At 42.5% G+C, this 19,078-nt stretch overlaps 1 protein-coding gene across 1 annotated transcript in view; it reads left to right on the forward strand.

The window, feature by feature from the left end:
• nup205 (nucleoporin 205) overlaps window positions 1–19,078 on the forward strand; it is a 122,499-nt gene that overhangs the window by 1,272 nt on the left and 102,149 nt on the right. Inside the window, exons 2-7 of the mRNA XM_080190618.1 lie at window positions 4,333–4,475; window positions 6,499–6,670; window positions 9,104–9,248; window positions 9,888–10,047; window positions 12,182–12,410; window positions 17,192–17,356. Of these exons, the coding sequence (XP_080046744.1) occupies window positions 4,333–4,475; window positions 6,499–6,670; window positions 9,104–9,248; window positions 9,888–10,047; window positions 12,182–12,410; window positions 17,192–17,356 (1,014 nt within the window). The remainder of the gene's footprint in view (window positions 1–4,332; window positions 4,476–6,498; window positions 6,671–9,103; window positions 9,249–9,887; window positions 10,048–12,181; window positions 12,411–17,191; window positions 17,357–19,078) is intronic.

Raw genomic sequence — 19,078 nt, forward strand, 5'->3', positions numbered from 1 at the left:
CCTTGGGAAATAGCCTCCGAGAATCCACCCTATCTATACCTCTCAACATCTTATAAACCTCTATCAGGTTGCCTCACATCCTTTGTCTGTCCAGGGAGAAAAGACCTAGCTCCCTCAGCCTATCCTTGTAAGGCATGCCACCCAATCCAGGCAACGTCCTTGTAAATCTCCTCTGCACCCTTTCAATAGCTTCCACGTCCTTCTTGTAGTGAGGCGACCAGAACTGCGCACAGTACTCCAAATGGGGTCTGTCAAGGGTCTTATAAAGTTGCAGCATTATCTCCCGACTCCTAAACTCAATCCCTCGACTAACGATATGCCTTCTCAATCACATCCTCCACCTGCAAGGCTGATTTAAGAGTCCTATGGACCCAGACCCCAAGGTCCTTCTGATCCTCTACACTGCAAAGAGTCCTACCCTTGATACTATATTCCTTCATCCCATTGGATCTGCCAAAATGGACCACTACACGATCATCCGCATTGAAGTCCATCTGCCACTTCTTCGTTCAGTCTTGCATCCTATCTATGTCTCACTGCAACTTCTGACATCCCTCCAGACTATCCACAACACCACCAACCTTTGTGTCATTGGCAAACTTACCAACCCATCCCTCCACTTCCTCATCCAGTTCATTTATGAAAATGACAAACCACAAGGGTCCTAGAATAGATCCCTGGGGCACTCCACTGGTGACTGACCCCCATGCAGAAAAAGACCCATCCACAGCCACTCTCTGCCTTCTGCAGGCAAGCCAGTTCTGGATCCACAAGGCAACAGCCCCTTGGATCCCATGCCCTCTCACTTTTTCAAGAAGTCTTGCATGGGGGACCTTATCAAACCTTATAATATCCTTCCTATGAAAGGATGATCAGAATTGCACACAGTATTAAAAAACACATTTTAATTTGATTTTTTTCAAGTTTCCTTTGTACTTTCATTTTGTTCAGGCTGTTCCCTTCCTTTTGGGGAGCTGCCCCTTTTACTTTGTCCTGATTTAACTCGAGTTTATTTGGTTTGATCTTAAAAGAGGCCAAGTGTGGCCTTACCAATGTCTTGTACAACTTCAACAAGATGTCCCACCTCCTGTATTCAATATTCTGACAGATGAAACCAAGCATGCTGAATGCCACCTTCACCACTTTGTCCACCTGTGACTCCACTTTAAAGGAGTTATGAACATGTACCCCTAGATCTCTTTGTTCTGTAACTCTCCCCAAAGCCCTACCATTAACTGAGTGATTGGGCGTGGGAAGAGTTGGATTGGGAGGAGTTGGATGGGGGGGGTGTGGGAGGAGTTGGATGGGGGGGGGTGTGGGAGGAGTTGGATGGGGGGGGGGTGTGGGAGGAGTTGGATGGGGGGGGGTGTGGGAGGAGTTGGATGGGGGGGGCGTGTGGGAGGAGTTGGATGGGGGGGGCGTGTGGGAGGAGTTGGGTGGGGGGGCGTGTGGGAGGAGTTGGGTGGGGGGGCGTGTGGGAGGAGTTGGGTGGGGGGGCGTGTGGGAGGAGTTGGGTGGGGGGGCGTGTGGGAGGAGTTGGGTGGGGGGGCGTGTGGGAGGAGTTGGGTGGGGGGGCGTGTGGGAGGAGTTGGGTGGGGGGGCGTGTGGGAGGAGTTGGGTGGGGGGGCGTGTGGGAGGAGTTGGGTGGGGGGGCGTGTGGGAGGAGTTGGGTGGGGGGGCGTGTGGGAGGAGTTGGGTGGGGGGGCGTGTGGGAGGAGTTGGGTGGGGGGGCGTGTGGGAGGAGTTGGGTGGGGGGGCGTGTGGGAGGAGTTGGGTGGGGGGGCGTGTGGGAGGAGTTGGGTGGGGGGGCGTGTGGGAGGAGTTGGGTGGGGGGGCGTGTGGGAGGAGTTGGGTGGGGGGGCGTGTGGGAGGAGTTGGGTGGGGGGGCGTGTGGGAGGAGTTGGGTGGGGGGGCGTGTGGGAGGAGTTGGGTGGGGGGGCGTGTGGGAGGAGTTGGGTGGGGGATTGGGGTAGGCAGTGTGAGATAGGGAGGGGATTTGCTACCGAATATTAACCAAATTAAAGAATTTTGTTTGAAATTTACAGCAATCAACTTGGCAATTCAAAACTGCAGATGATTGAAAATGGTGGCGGGGGGCTTGTTAGCTAAGGAGACATAGCTCGACCCTGCAGTTTATCTTCAGTCCAATGTCTCAAAGGAGCAGTTGAAAGTGAATGTATTCTGTGTGAAAATATTTAAATTCACTCTCCAGTCTTATCATGCATAATTGTCAATGTAAAATATGTGACTGGGAAAGATGCATTTAATATGACTCAAAGTTCATCTGTGTACATTTCCATTCAACTTGTTTGTTGCTGAAGCTACAAGTGTAAGTGTTGAATTTTAATTCTGAGGCATTTAGCTGTCCCAAAAACCAAATGATGGATGCACTCAACATCAGTATAGAAATAAATCATTTACTGCTGTATCCAGGTTGAGTATCTTTCGTCCACACTGTCAACAATTGTAGTTATAATGTAACAAGCTAAGCATGTGTGAAAAACGGAAATTCTGGAAACAACTTGTTAATTTGGATAAGACCATCATCAGAATTGGTCCTTTATGTGTGCTTGATAGCTTGCTGAAGCCTGATTTCGCCCCCAAAAAAAATCCTTGACTTTCTGGAGTATGATCGATGATTTTGTAAACATTGACGTCTTGTGTCATTTGCTGCTTAAGAATATGGCATATATAAATAAAAACAAATGATGCTTTTAATTAACTAGTAACCAGTTCAATCAAAATGCACCATCAATAGGCTTGCCATGAATGAATAAACTTAAGAATTGTGTCAAAAATATACTAATGATATTTTGAGTTTTAATGATGTCACACATTACCCACTTAGTAATTAAATAAATATGCCTTGATTGGATAGGCACAGGATTCTGCAGACATCGCTTGAGAATACCTGGACAGTTATAGTTTGAAGATCTAATAGCAGTTTCTGAAACATGTTAAACAAATACTGCAGAGAGAATGGGGCCATTCTATACCATCTCCCCTCAAAGCAAGGCCAGGAATCAATCAAAGATTTTATGTACCCTTCCTTAGGTACAGAGACCAAGCCTGTACATAGAATCCCAACAGTGCAGAATGATGCCATTGCATCTGCACCAACTCTCCAAAAGCGCATATCCCCATAATCTCATAATCACATGTGTTTGCCATGGCAATCCTCCTACCCTGCAAATCTTTGGACACTGAAGGGCAATTGAACATGGACAATTCACCTAACCTGCACATCTTTGGACAGTGGCAAGTACCCAGAGGAAATCCGTGCCGACAGGAAGAGAATGTGCAAACTGCACACAGTCGCCCAAGACAGGAATTTTAACACAGTGAGTGAGACAGCAGGGCTAACAACCGTGCCATGCACCAGATGTTGTCTCACTTGAGCCTCATGTAAATAAGAATTCTTGCAATGACTTGTGTACTTCAGTTAATGTTTGGCACAGTAATTAGCATTGCTGCCTCACAGCACCAGGGACCGATTTGATTTCAGTCTTGGGTGACTATTTGTGCGGTCCTTCAGGTGTATCTGGGTTTCTATCGGGTGTTCAGGTTTCCTCCCACAGTCCAAATTTATGCAGGTTAGGTGGATTAGTGGGGTAAATACGTGGGGTTATGGGTATGAGGATAAGCTAAGTTGATGCAGATTCAATAGGTTGAATGGCCTCCTGCATTGTAGGATTCTACTTAACTTCTTGCATAAACATTAACATCCAATATACTCTCCTAATTGCTTGCTGTGTCTGCATAATTCCCTTAATTACCAAGATTTACTGGTCTGTTACTTTAAAAAAATTGTGTTTTTCCATTCTTCCTGCCATCTGGTACCAACTGGTGAGTTTTGCCAGGCACAAGCTTAAAGTTGAGTTACCATAAGGGAGTTAGTTAGTTGAAACTTTCAGGGTCATATACATTTTATTGTGCTTTAGCCACCTCAAAATCCTGTGCTGAATTTATAGTTTGCTGTAATGTTCAGATGGTGTAATTAATTTTGTGTTTTTTCCTTAGTGTTTGTTTTTTGACTAAGGTGCTCAGTATCCTCCTAATACTGTGGATATTAAAATTGGGTTAGTGGCAAAGTCTAACATAAAATGTCCTGTTAAATGAAATGAGACACAACAATGGAAGGTGTTTTCTTTTTGTAACCCTAATATCCTTCAGCTTACCTACAAAATTCACAAGAAGAGCTTATTTAAAGTAACAAAATACATTGAATGTATCTCCAAACATATTCCATGATTTTTCTGAAAAAAGTTGCCAGAAGTAGTATAATTTTCATAGCCATGAATCTATTGATGGCTTCTGTTTTGTGTTTTGCAGCTGCCAGTTTGTGGGGGCCATACAAAGAGATCTGGCAGACGGTGGAGAGCGTTATTTGGAAGCGGCTACCAGAAGCTGTTCATCTCTTGGACCTTGCACTCAAAAAGCACAAACCAGATTTCATTTCCCTCTTCAAGAATCCAGTGAGTTTTTCTGCTCTTGCTTTTTTAATAATTTCAATGAATAAAGGCATATTGATGAAGTGCTAATAAGATATCAGCCACTGAAAGAAAATGGCGGACCTGAAGATCTAGCCAAGAACAAACGCGTCTGCAAAAACTGAATCAAGTGGAATTCAAGATCAACAAAAATGTGTAATACCAACATAATGCCAATATCAAAATCCCCAGTCATGCAGGGGAAGGATGTATTTCCAGCATTTTTTAAAGGGGAATGGTCAGAATGAGAGGCCAATTGTTGAGCTTCAATATCACCTTGGCACGACCCAGCTAATAGCATATATAACATATACATAGGGAATTGTAACTATTGGGCAACTCATTTCAATAATATCTGAGCTAGATCAGGTGACTTGGGAATTTAGACAACTAGGAAAATGACTTCAAAGTCTGCTGGCCATTGTATACTCTTCAAGTTGTATCTTTCAATCTAGTGCTTTTTGGTTGTATCTGGTTTGTTCATTTTGTTTGAGATATTGAGGCATTTCCATGATTATCCCATTAAACTTTCTGCTTGTTCTTAACTTCTACCCAGATTGGTTCCATAATTTCCCCTCTTGCCACTATATTCATCATGCTGACAGCTGTTGCCCGTAAGAAGGTAGCCATGATGTAGAGATGCTGATGTTGGACTGGGGTAAACATGGTAAGAAGTCTCGCAACACCAAGTTACAGTCCAACAGATGAAGGAGAAGCGCTTTGAAAGCTAGTGGCTTTTGCTACCAAATAAACCTGTTGGACTTTAACCTGGTGTTGTGAGACTTCTTACTGCCCATAAGAAGGCCAGACAGCAACTATAGATTTAAGCATTGAGCATTTGAGTTACAAAAATAACAAAGTTTGGCTTCTTCCTCTTTTGGAGAAAAAAAACAAACTTTAATGTGACCAGTGTTTTTATAGATATCATAGAACCTTACAGTGCAGAAAGAGGCCCTTCGGCCCATCGAGCCTGCACTGACCACAATCCCACCCAGGCCCTACCCCCATATCCCTACACCTTTACCCGCTAATCCCTCTAACCTACGCATCTCAGGGGCAATGTTAGCATGGCCAATCAACCTAACCGGGACTGTGGGAGGAAACCAGAGCACCCGGAGGAAACCCACACAGACATGAGGAGAATGTGCAAATTCCACACAGACAGTGACCCGAGCCGGGAATCGAATCCAGGTCCCTGGAGCTGTGAAGCAGCAGTGTTAACCACTGTGCTACTGTGCCGTTCCTGGAGAGTGACTGCTCTCCATAAACTTCAGTTCATCCAAATCTATTGCCGATATCTTTATTGTGTGCCAAATCCTACTCATCAATCACCCTTGTACTTGTCCAACATTGACTCCTGGTCCCTCCAGTGCTTCCAATTTAAAATTCCATCATCGTCATAACACTTGCCAGTATTAAAACTCTCCAAGAGTCCTGTCCTCTCTGCATCCCCAGCTCACTTTGCCACAACATTTTTAGCTTCGCCTTCAGCCATGTGTTTTACATTCTGAAACTCTCCCACCAAAGCTTTCTGTTATTCTAGCTCTTTTCCTTCCTTTCAGGTTCTCCTTTAAAGTCCACTTCTTTGGTCATCTCTGCTTTTGTCTCTGGTTCTTTCTTGTCTGTGAAATGCTTTAAGATCAACTCTTATTGTTGCTAACTCAATTTGGTTTGTTATTGTCACATGTATTGGGATATAGTATTGTTTCTTGTGCCGTATACCCTTCGTAGGGAAGAAGCAAAGGAGAGGGTGCAGAATATGGTGTTACAGTCTTAGCTAGGGAGTAGAGAAAGATCAGCTTAATATATGGTTGGTCCATTCAAAAGTCTGATGGTAGCAAGGAAGAAGCTGTTCGAGTTCGTTGGTGTGTGACCTCAGACGTCTGTATCGTTTTGTAGCAGTCATTAAGGAGGAATATTTAAAATTTTGTGTTTGATCATTGCAATGATCTGGCATACGAACCCTTGTGAAGTTGAAATTAACAGCATTTTATATCTTTTTGTTCAGGCTAAAAATGTACAACACAGAGAGAAGGTGAAGAAAGCCAGCATTGAGGGGATTACCATCCAAGGTCAGCAGGGGACCAGGCTCCTTCCAGAACAGCTAATCAGCGAGGCTTTCATTTTGAGCGACCTCTTTGATATTGATGAGCTTGCTGCAGTAGAATTACTATTGGCAGGTTTGTACTTTTGAAGTTCTGCTGTGATCCCTTTGACAGCTTTAGTTTAAATAGACCAGTCCGTAATCTGTCTGCTGAATCCAAAACTGTTTTTTGTTAAATCTGGAATCTTTGCCAGTCTTTATCTGAAAGCCTTACAGGGCAAATGTCTTTTATATTGTTGTTATGATTTAGGTTGCATATGAACTTTTGAGTAAAAGTGAAGATTTCTGCATCATATTTCTTTTTCCCACACACCCTTTTATATCTGTGATGCTCAATTCCTGCTGGGGCACTATTTCACAATACTGTTGAACTGCTGGTATCTTGCCTAACTAGCAATTTTTCTGCAGAAAGATAATCAGCATCAGAAGGATATTTGATTACAGATCTTGAACTCAATTATGTTCTCTCCTGATTTCCACTTAAATTTTCAAGCGGAAACCAAAACAATACGGAGCGAAAGCCTAGACTAAAACAGAAAATGCTTTAAAATCTCAGCAGCTCTGAAAGTATAAGTGGGAAGCTTAGACTAACTTTTAACTTGCTGGATGCATGTTTATAGTAGCACTCAGCTGCCATGCCTGAAATACCTATTATGGCATCGAATAGGAATTGGTTTTCTCTTTTCACATGGCTGAATAGTACACCAACTGGTGTTCCCGCTGTTTAATTTCTGATTTGTGTAATTAACTCACCACTCCATGAAACTAATTTTTGTGTACAAAGATGTTATGTTACAACCATGAACCCTGAATTTCTGATCATGGGTTAATCACACAAGGGTGTGATATTTAGCATTGTGAGGGTAAAATGTATGAACAATATGATTATGCCTTAAATTAAGATTCAGCCTGAGTAATAGTCAGGAGTCAGCTCATTGTGCTTATAGAAAAGCACTTTTTGTCTCATAACTACTGCTAGTTAAGTATTTTCTTGCCGGTTAAGTCTTGTAAATTGTTGGACATGACACAGGATAAAACTTGTCATTGATTGCCAATCTCGGTTTCACAATGTCAGTCTTTAACTTTTAGGGTCTGTGCCCCTCTTAACTTTGTTCTTCCAATGTGCTGCATATGCTATCTTTGACACTCTTCCTTGCTTAAAGGCAAGGCTCACTGATCTACTTCACCTATTCCTTTCGGGGGGAGTGAATGTAAATTTCAGTTTTGAATTGTTTTGAAATAAGTAAGGATTAAACAATGTGGGCCACTGTATCAGTGGGCTTAATAGGTGCACCCAAATATAATTTTCATAGCCTAATCTGGGTTTCTCTGAAGGACTGGGCAAAACCACAAAATTTAGCCAATTGGCATTGAATGTGGAATAATGAATTTGATTCCCCAAACCATGCCCATTTGCTATTGTTGCTCTGTATTCTGGATCAATCCTTCCATCAATGTGTGATCAGAATTTGTTTTCTGCAACATGAAATGTTTCCCTGATAATTATTTTGATTTTGCTGCAGGTCAGACCGTGCTGCTTGATTTGTAAGCTGCTTTTGTTTTGATGTCAGCGAGATGTTTTCCTTATCAATTCCTGAAGTATTAGTCTCTCAATGTCACTGCAAACCAGCCAGATTTCCTTAAGGCCAATATCCAGAAGGAAGCCAATTTTTTGAAAAACAAGACCTTCTGAGAACTAAACGTAGCAAATTGGCATGTATACATTGAACTTCAGAAAGCTATAATGCCAGCCCCTACTGACAGATTTACGCTAACTTTAGTGTCTTTAGAGTTTACAAGCTTTTGTTGTGCAATTCTAAATTTGGTTTAAAAATCAGGGATTTTAAGCCAAAGAGAATTTGCAAACATGCTCTTGAGTTGTGAACACAGACAGCATTTTCCTTCTCAAGGATATTTAAGAAAATTTGCATCGCAATACTGAACGCAGGCAGTCTTTGACTGGAACTCTCACACAGCATATTCCTCGTTTCCAGTGTGGTACAACCATGTTTCAGGTAGTGGTTAGATCCATTTCCACAGTGAAGAAAAGCAAGGAGCAGTTATAGACACGGAGCCTTGCTTTAAGGAGAAAGAAACATTGGCATCACCAGTCTGCTGGTGTACAATTATCCCTATCGCAATGTCCCATAGATCTCAGAACTTGAATGGAGATGCCTGATATATTGATGATGGAGCCCTTGGGTCATTTTTGAAGTACTATTTGTATAATCTAATCTATTAGCCACCTCGATCTCTGGAAATAGTCTTTTTTTTTGTGTTGCTGCCATTTCCCAATCTCTGTAAAGTCTTCTGACTTTGTTGGTTTAGTTTTCAGACATTTCCTGTTTCATCTTTCTAGTTCATCTGGTGTTCTTTGATCTATTGTAAAGCATCTTGTGAGATCTTGTGTATGAAAGATGCTCTCCAAGTGTCATTTGTTAAAACAGATGGTTCTTGATTTTCAGATGTCTTGTTAGTTCCTCTAATTTGATCATGTTTGTATTCACAGGCGAGCATCAGCTGCCCCGTTTCCCTGGCCTGACGCGTGGTTTGGTAGCTATACTGCTGTACTGGGACGGGAAGCGGTGCATTGCAAACTCCTTGCATTCTCTCATTCAATCACGACAAGGCAAAACGTGGACTCTGGAACTCAGGTCTGTGATTTATTCTCGTAAATTAAACAGGAAAAAAACTTTGCAACTTGTACCGTTTTTGAATTTGCCTCTTGTAGACTCATCAGGTGGTGTTGTTTCTGATTAAAAGTATTACAGAGTTCAACAATAATATTGCACTCTGCATTATCATGACAGAATGAAAACGTCTTTCTGTTCAAGTTAAATAGTGTAGGTGATAAATAGGAGAGTAGTTGTACCTCCTGGTGTGATACTGAATAATATATTCCAGCAAAGTTCCATGTTCTAACTTGGAATGCCTCTAAGTTGCTTGGTTTCAGAGGAACATTTGAATTGTCCAGTGACCCAAGATAGCAAGGTGAATCTGGTGGGGCCATTTTAAGCAAAGTCTTGGTGAATCCCTGAAATTCTCCCTATCGCCTGTCAACAGCTTTGGAACAGTGGAGATTGGTGTTGTGTACTTTATATTGCACAAAGTGGACTTTTATATATGGTCTTCATATTATGTCAGGGGAAAAAGACATAATTTTTCATACACAATCCACTGATTTATTCCCACGATTAACAGTGACTCAGATTCGAAGTTCATGAGTAACATGATTTATTGAGATGAAGACAATCATATAATATCTTGGGATTAAAAGCTAATTTTCTTTGCAGTTCAGAGCTTGTATCCATGACAACACGCTTTACTGACGAATTGATGGAGCAGGGACTGACTCAGAAGGTGCTGTGCTTGATCAATCAAATAAGCCTGAACAATGAATTCGAAAAATTGCAAGCAGCACGTGGCTTGGGTAATGCAGCTCATCGCAAAGGGGTAAGAGTCAGTTATTTTATTTGCAGAATGATTAGCAGTTAGAGGAGTGAAAACATTCAACAAAGCTTTTTTGTCGCGTCAGCAGTCATATTTTTGAATGGTTGAAAATGTATACAGGATCCTTGGCTTTATGAATAGAGGAATATAGTACAAAAGCAAGAAAGTTAGGCTAACTCTTTATAAAACGCTGTTAGATTACAGCTGGAGTGTTGTGTGCAGTTTAGGGAAATTATTCAGGCTTGAAGAAGGTACAGTGAAAATTCATTAGAATGCCATCAGAGATGATTGACTTCCGTTATCTGGTATGACTGGAGAGGCTGAGATTTTCCTGCCAGACAGATTTGCTAGAATTCTTTGACGAGGTATCAGCTAGAGGAGAACCAGTCAGTGTTGTATATTTGGATTTTCAGAAGGCATTTGATAATCTTCCACACAAAAGACTACTATGTGAAAAGGAGCTCGTGGTGTTGGAGGTAATATTCTGGCATGGATAGAGGATTGGCTAACTAACATGATACAGTGAGTAGTGATAAGAGGATTGTCCTCCACATGGACGGCAGTAACCAGTGACAAGCCAGCGGGATCTGTGCTGGGACTGCAACTCTTTGTGGATGAAACAAAGCTCGGGGGGAAGGCAGGATGTCAGAAAGAAATAAATAGTTTACAGAGAGATATTGACAGATTAAGGGATTAGACAGAAAATGGGCAAATGAAATTCAATGTGGGAAAATTTGAGAATGCTCATTTTAGAAGAAAGAATGAGAAGGAAGATTATTATTTATATGGAGAGAGAGACTGCAGAAAGCTGTATCACAAAGGGATTTGGGCCCTTTTTCATGAAAGCTAGAATACATAGGGAAGGCAAATTAAATGCTAGCTTTTATTTCAAAGGGCTGGAGTATAAAAGTAAAAAAGTGTCGCTGCACACAAAAACAGAAAATGCTGGAAAATTTCAGAAGAGCATCTGAAAGAGAATAGAGCTAATGTCTCGAGTCTGGATGACCCTTCATCAGAAAGACCCAGACAAAGGACCATCCAGACTCCAAACACTGGCTCTATTTTCTCTCCACAGATGCTGTCAGATCTGCTGAGATCTTCCAGCATTTTCTGCTTTTGTTACAGATTCCAGCATCTGCAGTATTTTGCTTTTATTGAGGTGTTGCTACAAGGGTATTATGAGGTAGTAATGAGGCCATATTTTGAATACTGTGTATAGCTTTGATCCCCTCATTTAAGGAAAGATATGTTGTCATTGGAGGCAGTACACAGAAGGTTCATGAGGATTACCCGGGTTATGGAGGGACTGGCCCATGAGGAAAGATTAAACAGGTTGGGTCTGTCATCTGTGGATTTCAGATGAATGAGAGGCGATATGATTGAAACGTGGAAGATTCTTAGGGGTTACACAGAATAAACGTTGGGAGGATATTTCCACTCCTGGGAGAGTGTAGGACCAAAGGGCAGAGTTGCAGAATAAGGGGGTTCTTATTTAACATGGATTTGAGGAAGAATTTCTTCTCCCAAAGAGTGGTGAATCTTTGGAATTCTTTGCTCCAGGAAGCTGTAGAGATTGAGTCCTTGAATATTTTCAAGCCTGAGATTGATGGATCAGTAGAGGAATTAAGGGCTACTGAGGGAAGGCAGGAAAGTGGATTTGGTGAGTGTTAGATTAACTGTGATTTTATTGAATAGCGGAGCAGGTCTGAAGGGCTGAATGGCCTACTTCTGTCTCCTATTTCTTGTGGTCTAAGAGGTGGTTAAGGGAAGATTTGAGAGAAGTGTTCAAAATTATATGCAGGACAGGCCATTCTGCCCATCAAGACTGAAACCTCCCCCTCCCCCTCCCCCCAGTGCCAAACCAAGTGCTGAGCTGCAGTTCAGGCCCAAGTCTCTCTTAATTCACTCAACTTCTTCCCAGTTCACTGGTTTGTATCCAAGAGGCAAAATCTATTTCAAATTTGTACCAAGGAAATCTTTAAATTTGGGCACCAGGAATGAAAGAGAATTCCCAAGCCAACATATCACTTTGGTTGTTATTCTACTTGGTTACACTAGCTTATGGAGAAGGGAACAAAACACATGTCATGTCCTTCAAATCTTTCGGGACACTAAAACATCTCTGCTAATTCTCTAGGTTTCAGATCTGATCAAGGAATGCCGCCGATCCCTTGCAGATTGCCTTTTCGCCTGGGCCTGCCAGACACCATTGAGTAAAGATGACACGTTGTATCTGATTTCCCATATGGAGTGTGTAACGCTGGAGGCTGATGGCACACTGGAAAATGTAAACCTGGCTCTTCTCATGGCTCTGCTCTATTGTTTTGATATCAGTTTTTTGGAGCATGTCACCGAGGATCGAGAAGGTATAAGAACAGCCAGTTAAACATCAGAAAGAACAGCTATTGGCCGTGCTTGTTTTGAAATCTTGACAATGTCAGCCCTCTAGAGAGACTACCTCAAAGTTTTTTTTAATTTATCTGATACCTCAGTAAGATAATGTGTCGAAGATAGTCAATGGAAAACCCTGCTCTTCATGTTTTTTGGTACTAGATTTAGCACCCATGAGTTCTGCTTGATGTTTCTAAAGGATATGGCATCACCTATTACAAATAAATTAAGCAAATATTTGCATATATTTATGACCGATGTTGATCATGCTAACCTCTCCAAACAAGGAAGACCAATGATTTTTTTTGTTTATGTTTTGAATATTAAATCTTGACCTTTTGTCTTATTTCTATCCCAAAGCCTCCCCCCTCCAAAAGTCCAGAACACAGTAACTAGAGTATGCCATTGAGTCTCTTTTGCCTGTATCAACATTCTGATGCATCATTGGTGATGTGTGCCTCAACTTTAATCTCTACCTGAATTATGTATATTTCTGCATATCACCTGATGCCTTTTACCAGAAAAGGGAAATAAGAACAAAAATGCTCAGCTGGTCCATGGTGGAACTTTAATATTTCAGACTGAGAGCCTGACAATGGGTCATCAACCTTAATATGAATATTTCCAGCATTTGTTTTTCTTATTTCAGATTTCCAGCATCTGCATAATTGTGCTTTTATCAAAAATATATATTTGAGTGCAGTTTTGAATGTTTCATTAGGTCCAGCATCCAGTGATTGTCTCTGTCTCTGATTTTAACTAACCTGGAGACTGGTGCTGAATCCTGGCTGGTTTGCATAGTTGTCAGCTAAATTCCTACAGTAACTGAATAAATCCCAGAGGATATTCATAGTTTGTACTATGTGACGTGATCCTATCCTTGGAGACAATGGAACAAAGGTTTTCCTATTTGTGTTGAGTTATGTGAGGGATATGATTTTGAATACAGCTTGTTTACTTTGGTACATCAAGCCTCAAAATAAAGAATCACTATCAAGCTAAAACTGGATAGAAATGCTGTCCCAAGTTCACAGTTCATCCTGGGCAATTGAGTGCGTGCATGATAAAATCTTCCTCTGTGAAAGTCCAAATAATTTTAATTTACTCCAGTTTTCTTCTACTTGGCCTTACTGCCTCATTGGATAAATTTATATTTCATTGATGATGCTGGATAATGAGTCCCCAGGGTTTTGTGTGCTTAGCAGCTGCAATTCATAGTGCACAGTATAGCTGCCTCCATTGTAGTGTGATGTGGAGATGCTGGCATTGGACTGGGGTAAACACAGTAAGAAGTCTCACCACACCAAGTTAAAGTTCAACAGGTTTATTTGGTAGCACAAGCCACAGTGGGAGTTCTATTCACAAACAGGGCATATAAAGACACAAACTCAATTGACAAAATAATGGTTGGAGTGCCAGTCTTTATAGGTAATCAAGTCTTAAAGGTGAGTGGAGAGAGGGTTAAGCACAGGTTAGAGAGATGTGTATTGTCTCCAGCCAGGACAGTAAGTAAGATGTTGCAAGCCTAGGACAGTCGTCGGGGTTACAGATAGTGTGACATGAACCCAAGATCCCGGTTGAGGCTGTACTCGTGTGTGGAACTTGGCTATCAGTTTCTGCTCAGCGACTCTGCATTGTCGTGTGTCGTGAAGGCTGCCGTGGAGAACGCTTACCCAAAGATCAGAGGCCGAATGCCAGTGACCGCTGATGTGTTCCCCAAATGGACGAGAGTACTCTTGCCCGGTGATTGTCAAGCAGTGTTCATTCATCCATTGTCGTAGTGTCTGCATGGTCTCCCCAATGTACCACGCCTCAAGACATCCTTTCCTGCAGCGTATCAGGTAGACAACGTTGGCTGAGTTGCAAGTGTATACCGTACCTGGGGTGAATAGTGTTCTTACGTGAGATGACTACGGACATCCCCTACAGACAAGCTCTCCGCATACACAGGATCTGCTCAGATGAGGAGGATTGCAACAGACCCCTCCAGACGCTGAAAGATGCCCTCATAAGAACAGGATATGGTGCTCGACTCAGATCAACAGTTCCGACGCGCCACAGTGAAAAACCGCACCGACCTCCTCAGAAGACAGGACACGGCAGACAGAATACCCTTCATCGTCCAGTACTTCCCCGGAGTGGAGAAGCTACAACATCTTCTCCGGACCGTTCAATATGTCATCGATGAAAACAAACATCTCGCCAAGGCCATCCTCACACCCCCACTTCTTGCCTTCAAATAACCACACAACCTCAAATAGACCATTGTCCACAGCAAACTACCCAGCCTTCAGGAGAACAGTGACCACGACACCACACAACCCTGCCACAGCAATGTCTGCAAGATGTGCCAGATCATCGACACAGATGCCGTCATCTCACGCGAGAACACCATCCACCAGGTGCACAATGCATACACTTGCAACGTTGTCTACATGATATGCTGCAGGAAAGGATGTCTTGAGGCACGGAACAATGGGGAGACCATGCAAACTCTACGACAACGGATGAATGAACGCTGCTCGACAATCACCAGGCAAGAGTGTTCTTTTCCTGTTGGGGAACACTTTGGCGGTCACGGGCATTTGGCCTCTGATCTTCGAGTAAGCGTTCTCCAAGGTGATCTTCACGACACGTGACAATGCAGAGTCGCTGAACAGAGACTGATAGCCAAGTTCCGCACACATGAGGACAGCCTCGACTGGGATCTTGGGTTCATGTCACACTATCTGTAATGATGTGGCGATGCCGGCGTTGGACTGGAGTAAACACAGTAAGAAGTCTCACAATACCAGGTTTATTTGATAGTAAACTCACAAGTTTTGGGGTTTGCTCCTTCGTCAGGTGAGTGACAAAGGGGCAAACCCCGAAAGCTTGTGGGTTTACTATCAAATAAACCTGTTGGACTTTAATCTGGTGTTGTGAGACTTCTTCCTGTGTTTACACTATCTGTAACCCCCACAACTTGTCTGGGATTGCAAAATCTCGCTAACTGTCCTGGCTGGAGACAATGCACATCTCTTTAACCTGTAGTTAACCCTCTCTCCACTCACGTCTGTACCTTCTAAGACTTGATTACCTGTAAAGACTCGCACTCCAACCATTATTTTGTAAATTGGATTTGTTTCTTTGTATGCCCTGTTTGTGATTAGAACTCCCACTCACTGATGAACGGGCAGCACTCCGAAAACTAGTGGTTTGTGCTACCAAATAAACCTATTGGACTTTAACCTGGTGTTGTGAGACTTTTTTTTAAACAGCACAGTACAGGCCCTTCGTCCCTCGATGTTGGGCCGAGTTGTGTCTGAAGCCAAGATCAAGCTCTCCCACTCCCTTTCATTCTGGTGTGCTCCGTGTGCCTATCCAATAACCGCTTGAAAGTTCCTAAAGTGTCCAACTCCACTATCACAATAGGCAGTGCATTGCACACCCCAAACACTGCGAGTGAAGTATCTACCTTGGACATCCCTCCTGTATCTCCCACCATGAACCTTGTACTTATGCCCCCTAGTAACAGCTACATCCAACCAAGGAAATAGTCTCTGCACGTCCACTCTATCTATCCCCCCTCATCATTTTTATAAACCTCTTTTTAGCTGCCTTTCATCCTCCTCTGCTCTAAAAAGAAAAGCCCCAGCTCCTTCAACCTTTCCTCATAAGACCTACCCTTCAAACCAGGCAGCATCCTGGTAAATCTCCAATGCTTCCACATCCTCCTTATTGTGAGGTGACCAGAACTGCACACAATATTCCAAATGTGGTCTCACTAAGGTCCTGTACAGTTGCAGCATAATTTTACGGCTCTTAAACTCAAACCCCCTGTTAATAAATGCTAACACACTATAAGCCTTCTTCACAGTTCTATCCATTTGAGTGGCAACCTTCAGAGATCTGTGGATATGAACCCCAAGATCTCTCTGTTCCTCCAGGTTCGTCAGAACCCTGCCGTTGACCCTGTAATCCGCATTCAAGTTTGTCCTACCAAAACGAATCACCTTGCACTTATCAGGGTTAAACTCCATCTGCCACTGTTCTGCCCAGCTCTGCATCCTGTCAATGTCTCTCTGCAGCCTACAAGAGCCCTCCACCTCATCCACTACTTCACCAATCTTGGTGTCATCAGCAAATTTACTAACCCACCCTTCAGCCCCTTCTTCCAAGTCATTGACAAAAATCACAAATAGCAGAGGACCCAGCACTGATCACTTTCTCCTTTGTAGTATGGCAGATCAACTGATGTGTCTAAGCTGTGCTTTGCCCATGGGATTTGTCTTAAGGTGAATAGTTACAGTTTGAAAAGCTCACAAGACTGTCTGGGGAACTTATAAAAGTTGACTTTGTTCTAAATGTGTGGAGCTGGTGTGATGCCCAAATGGTGCGCCTGTATTGTCAGATCTGGTCTCCATGTCACCTTCTGTATTGTGAAGTAGTCTGACGAAATTAGGCTGAATGGAACGGTGAGGATCAAATGGAGCAGATTTCGCTCGTTGCAGTAACGCTTGCCTGAAAATTCATGTTAACAGAGAAGTGAATTGGTTGGATTGCTACTGTTGGTTGATGCACCACCCAGTATGTATGAAAACACAGGAATGAAAAATGGGCACTTCATTGTGTTTCATTAACAGTACAAATTCAAGGGCAGGTGTTGCACTGGAGATACAAGTCTGTAAATAAAATTGATAGGTCACTAATTGCATTCTGAAGTGCATTTTTTCTCCCTATCTTTTTAAAAGGTTAAAATATTTTCTCTTACCAGAATTAATTCATCAGCTGCCGTTATTGACAGAAAGACAGTACGTGACTGCTATCCATTACAAACTGCAGAACTCACAGCCGTGGAAACTAGCAGGTCTGCAGGCTGTGGTCAGATTGGCCTGGGCCTTGGCTCTGCGAGGGATCTCACAATTACCTGACACTACAGGTAAATGATCTTTTTAGTCTCCTTGGATCCCATATATTACTCAAAAATTTGGTTGTTGGGTTTGATAGCTAATTTTAAAAGAAAATAATTTGTGGGATGTAAATGCCACTGGCTAGGTCAGCACTTATTACCCATCCCTAGTTTACTTTGAGATGGTGGAAGTGAGCTTCCTTTTAAACTGCTGCTGTCCCTGAGGTGCAGGTATACCGACAGTGCTATTAGGGAGGGAATTCTAGGATTTTGACTCAGCCACGATGAAGGAATAGCAATATATTTCCAAGTCAGGATGATGTTGGCTTGGAGTGCTCTTGAGTGCTGGCGTTCTCAGGTATCTGCTTCTTTTATCCTTCAAGATGGTCATGGTTGTGAGTTTGAAAGTTGAATTCCTGGATGCACCTTGCAGATGGTACACAGATGTGCCACTGATCACCAGTGTTGGATGAATTGAATGATTGTGCAAAGGAGTATTAACCAAGCACGCTTCTTTGTTCTGGATGGTGTTAAACTTCTTGAATGTACTCATATATACGAGTATATATGAATATATGAGCTTTACTCATCCAGGCAAGTGGAGTGTATTTTGTTACACTCATGACTTGTGCCTTGTAGATGGTGGACAGGCTTTGGGGAGTCAGGAAATGAGTTATTTGATATACAATTCTTAATCATGGATCTGCTCTTGTAGCCACAATATTTATATGGTTAGCCCAGTTCAGTTTTTTGTCAATGGTAACCTCAAAGATGATGATTTTGGAGGATTCAGTGATGGTAATACCTTTGAAAGAAGGTGCAATGGATATTGTTTTGTTGCCATGACTGACTTTCAATGTCAATTCTACTTTTCCGTCTGATCTCGAAATCTCTTGATTTCTGTTAGAGTCTTATGGAAAGTATCTATTTCAGCTTTGAATATGCTTAATAACGAGTTTGTGTAGAATCGCCAAGCATAGACTGATAGCCAAGTTCCGCACGCATGAGGATGGCCTCAACCAGAATCTTGGGTTCATGTCACACTATCTGTAACCCCCATGACTTGCCTGGGCTTGCAAAATCTCAACAACTGTCCTGTCTGGAGACAATACACACCTCTTTAGCCTGTGCTTAACTCTCTTTCCACTCAGATTGTCTATATCTTTAAGACTTGATTACTTGTAAAGACTCACATTCCAACCATTATCTTGTAAATTGAGTCTGTGTCTATATATGCCCTGTTTGTGAACACAACCCTTCATTCACCTGAAAAAGGAGTGACACTCTGAAAGCTTGTGCTACTAAATGAACCTGTTGGACTTTAACCTGCTGTTGTGAGGCTTCTTAGTGTGCTTACCCAGTCCAATGCTGGCATCTCCACATCATATCTAACCATAGCCAGTAATCACTTGTAATAGTTTCTCTTTCTGCTCACACGCAGTTATTCTGATGTCTCTCAAGGATCTATCCATAGTTCGCTCATATTAATCAATTAGATATTGTCGTCTGAAGATTGTGTCAGCTCTGTCTCAGTTGGTAGCATTTTTGCCTCTGAGTTGAAAATTAGATTCAAGTCTCACTCCTAGATTTGATCACTGACATCTTGACTGAAACTCCAGTGCAAAATAAGGCTGTGTTGCGCTGTGAGAGGTGCTGTCTTTTGGGAGAAATGTTAAACTTCTCTGCCGCTTCAGGTGGATGGAAAAGATCCCATGGCACTATTCTAAAGACTAGTGGAGGAATTATTCTGGG

The sequence above is a fragment of the Carcharhinus amblyrhynchos genome, chromosome 6 (assembly GCF_965287045.1).
Source record: "Carcharhinus amblyrhynchos chromosome 6, sCarAmb.v2.hapA, whole genome shotgun sequence".
Lineage (NCBI taxonomy): Eukaryota > Metazoa > Chordata > Chondrichthyes > Carcharhiniformes > Carcharhinidae > Carcharhinus > Carcharhinus amblyrhynchos.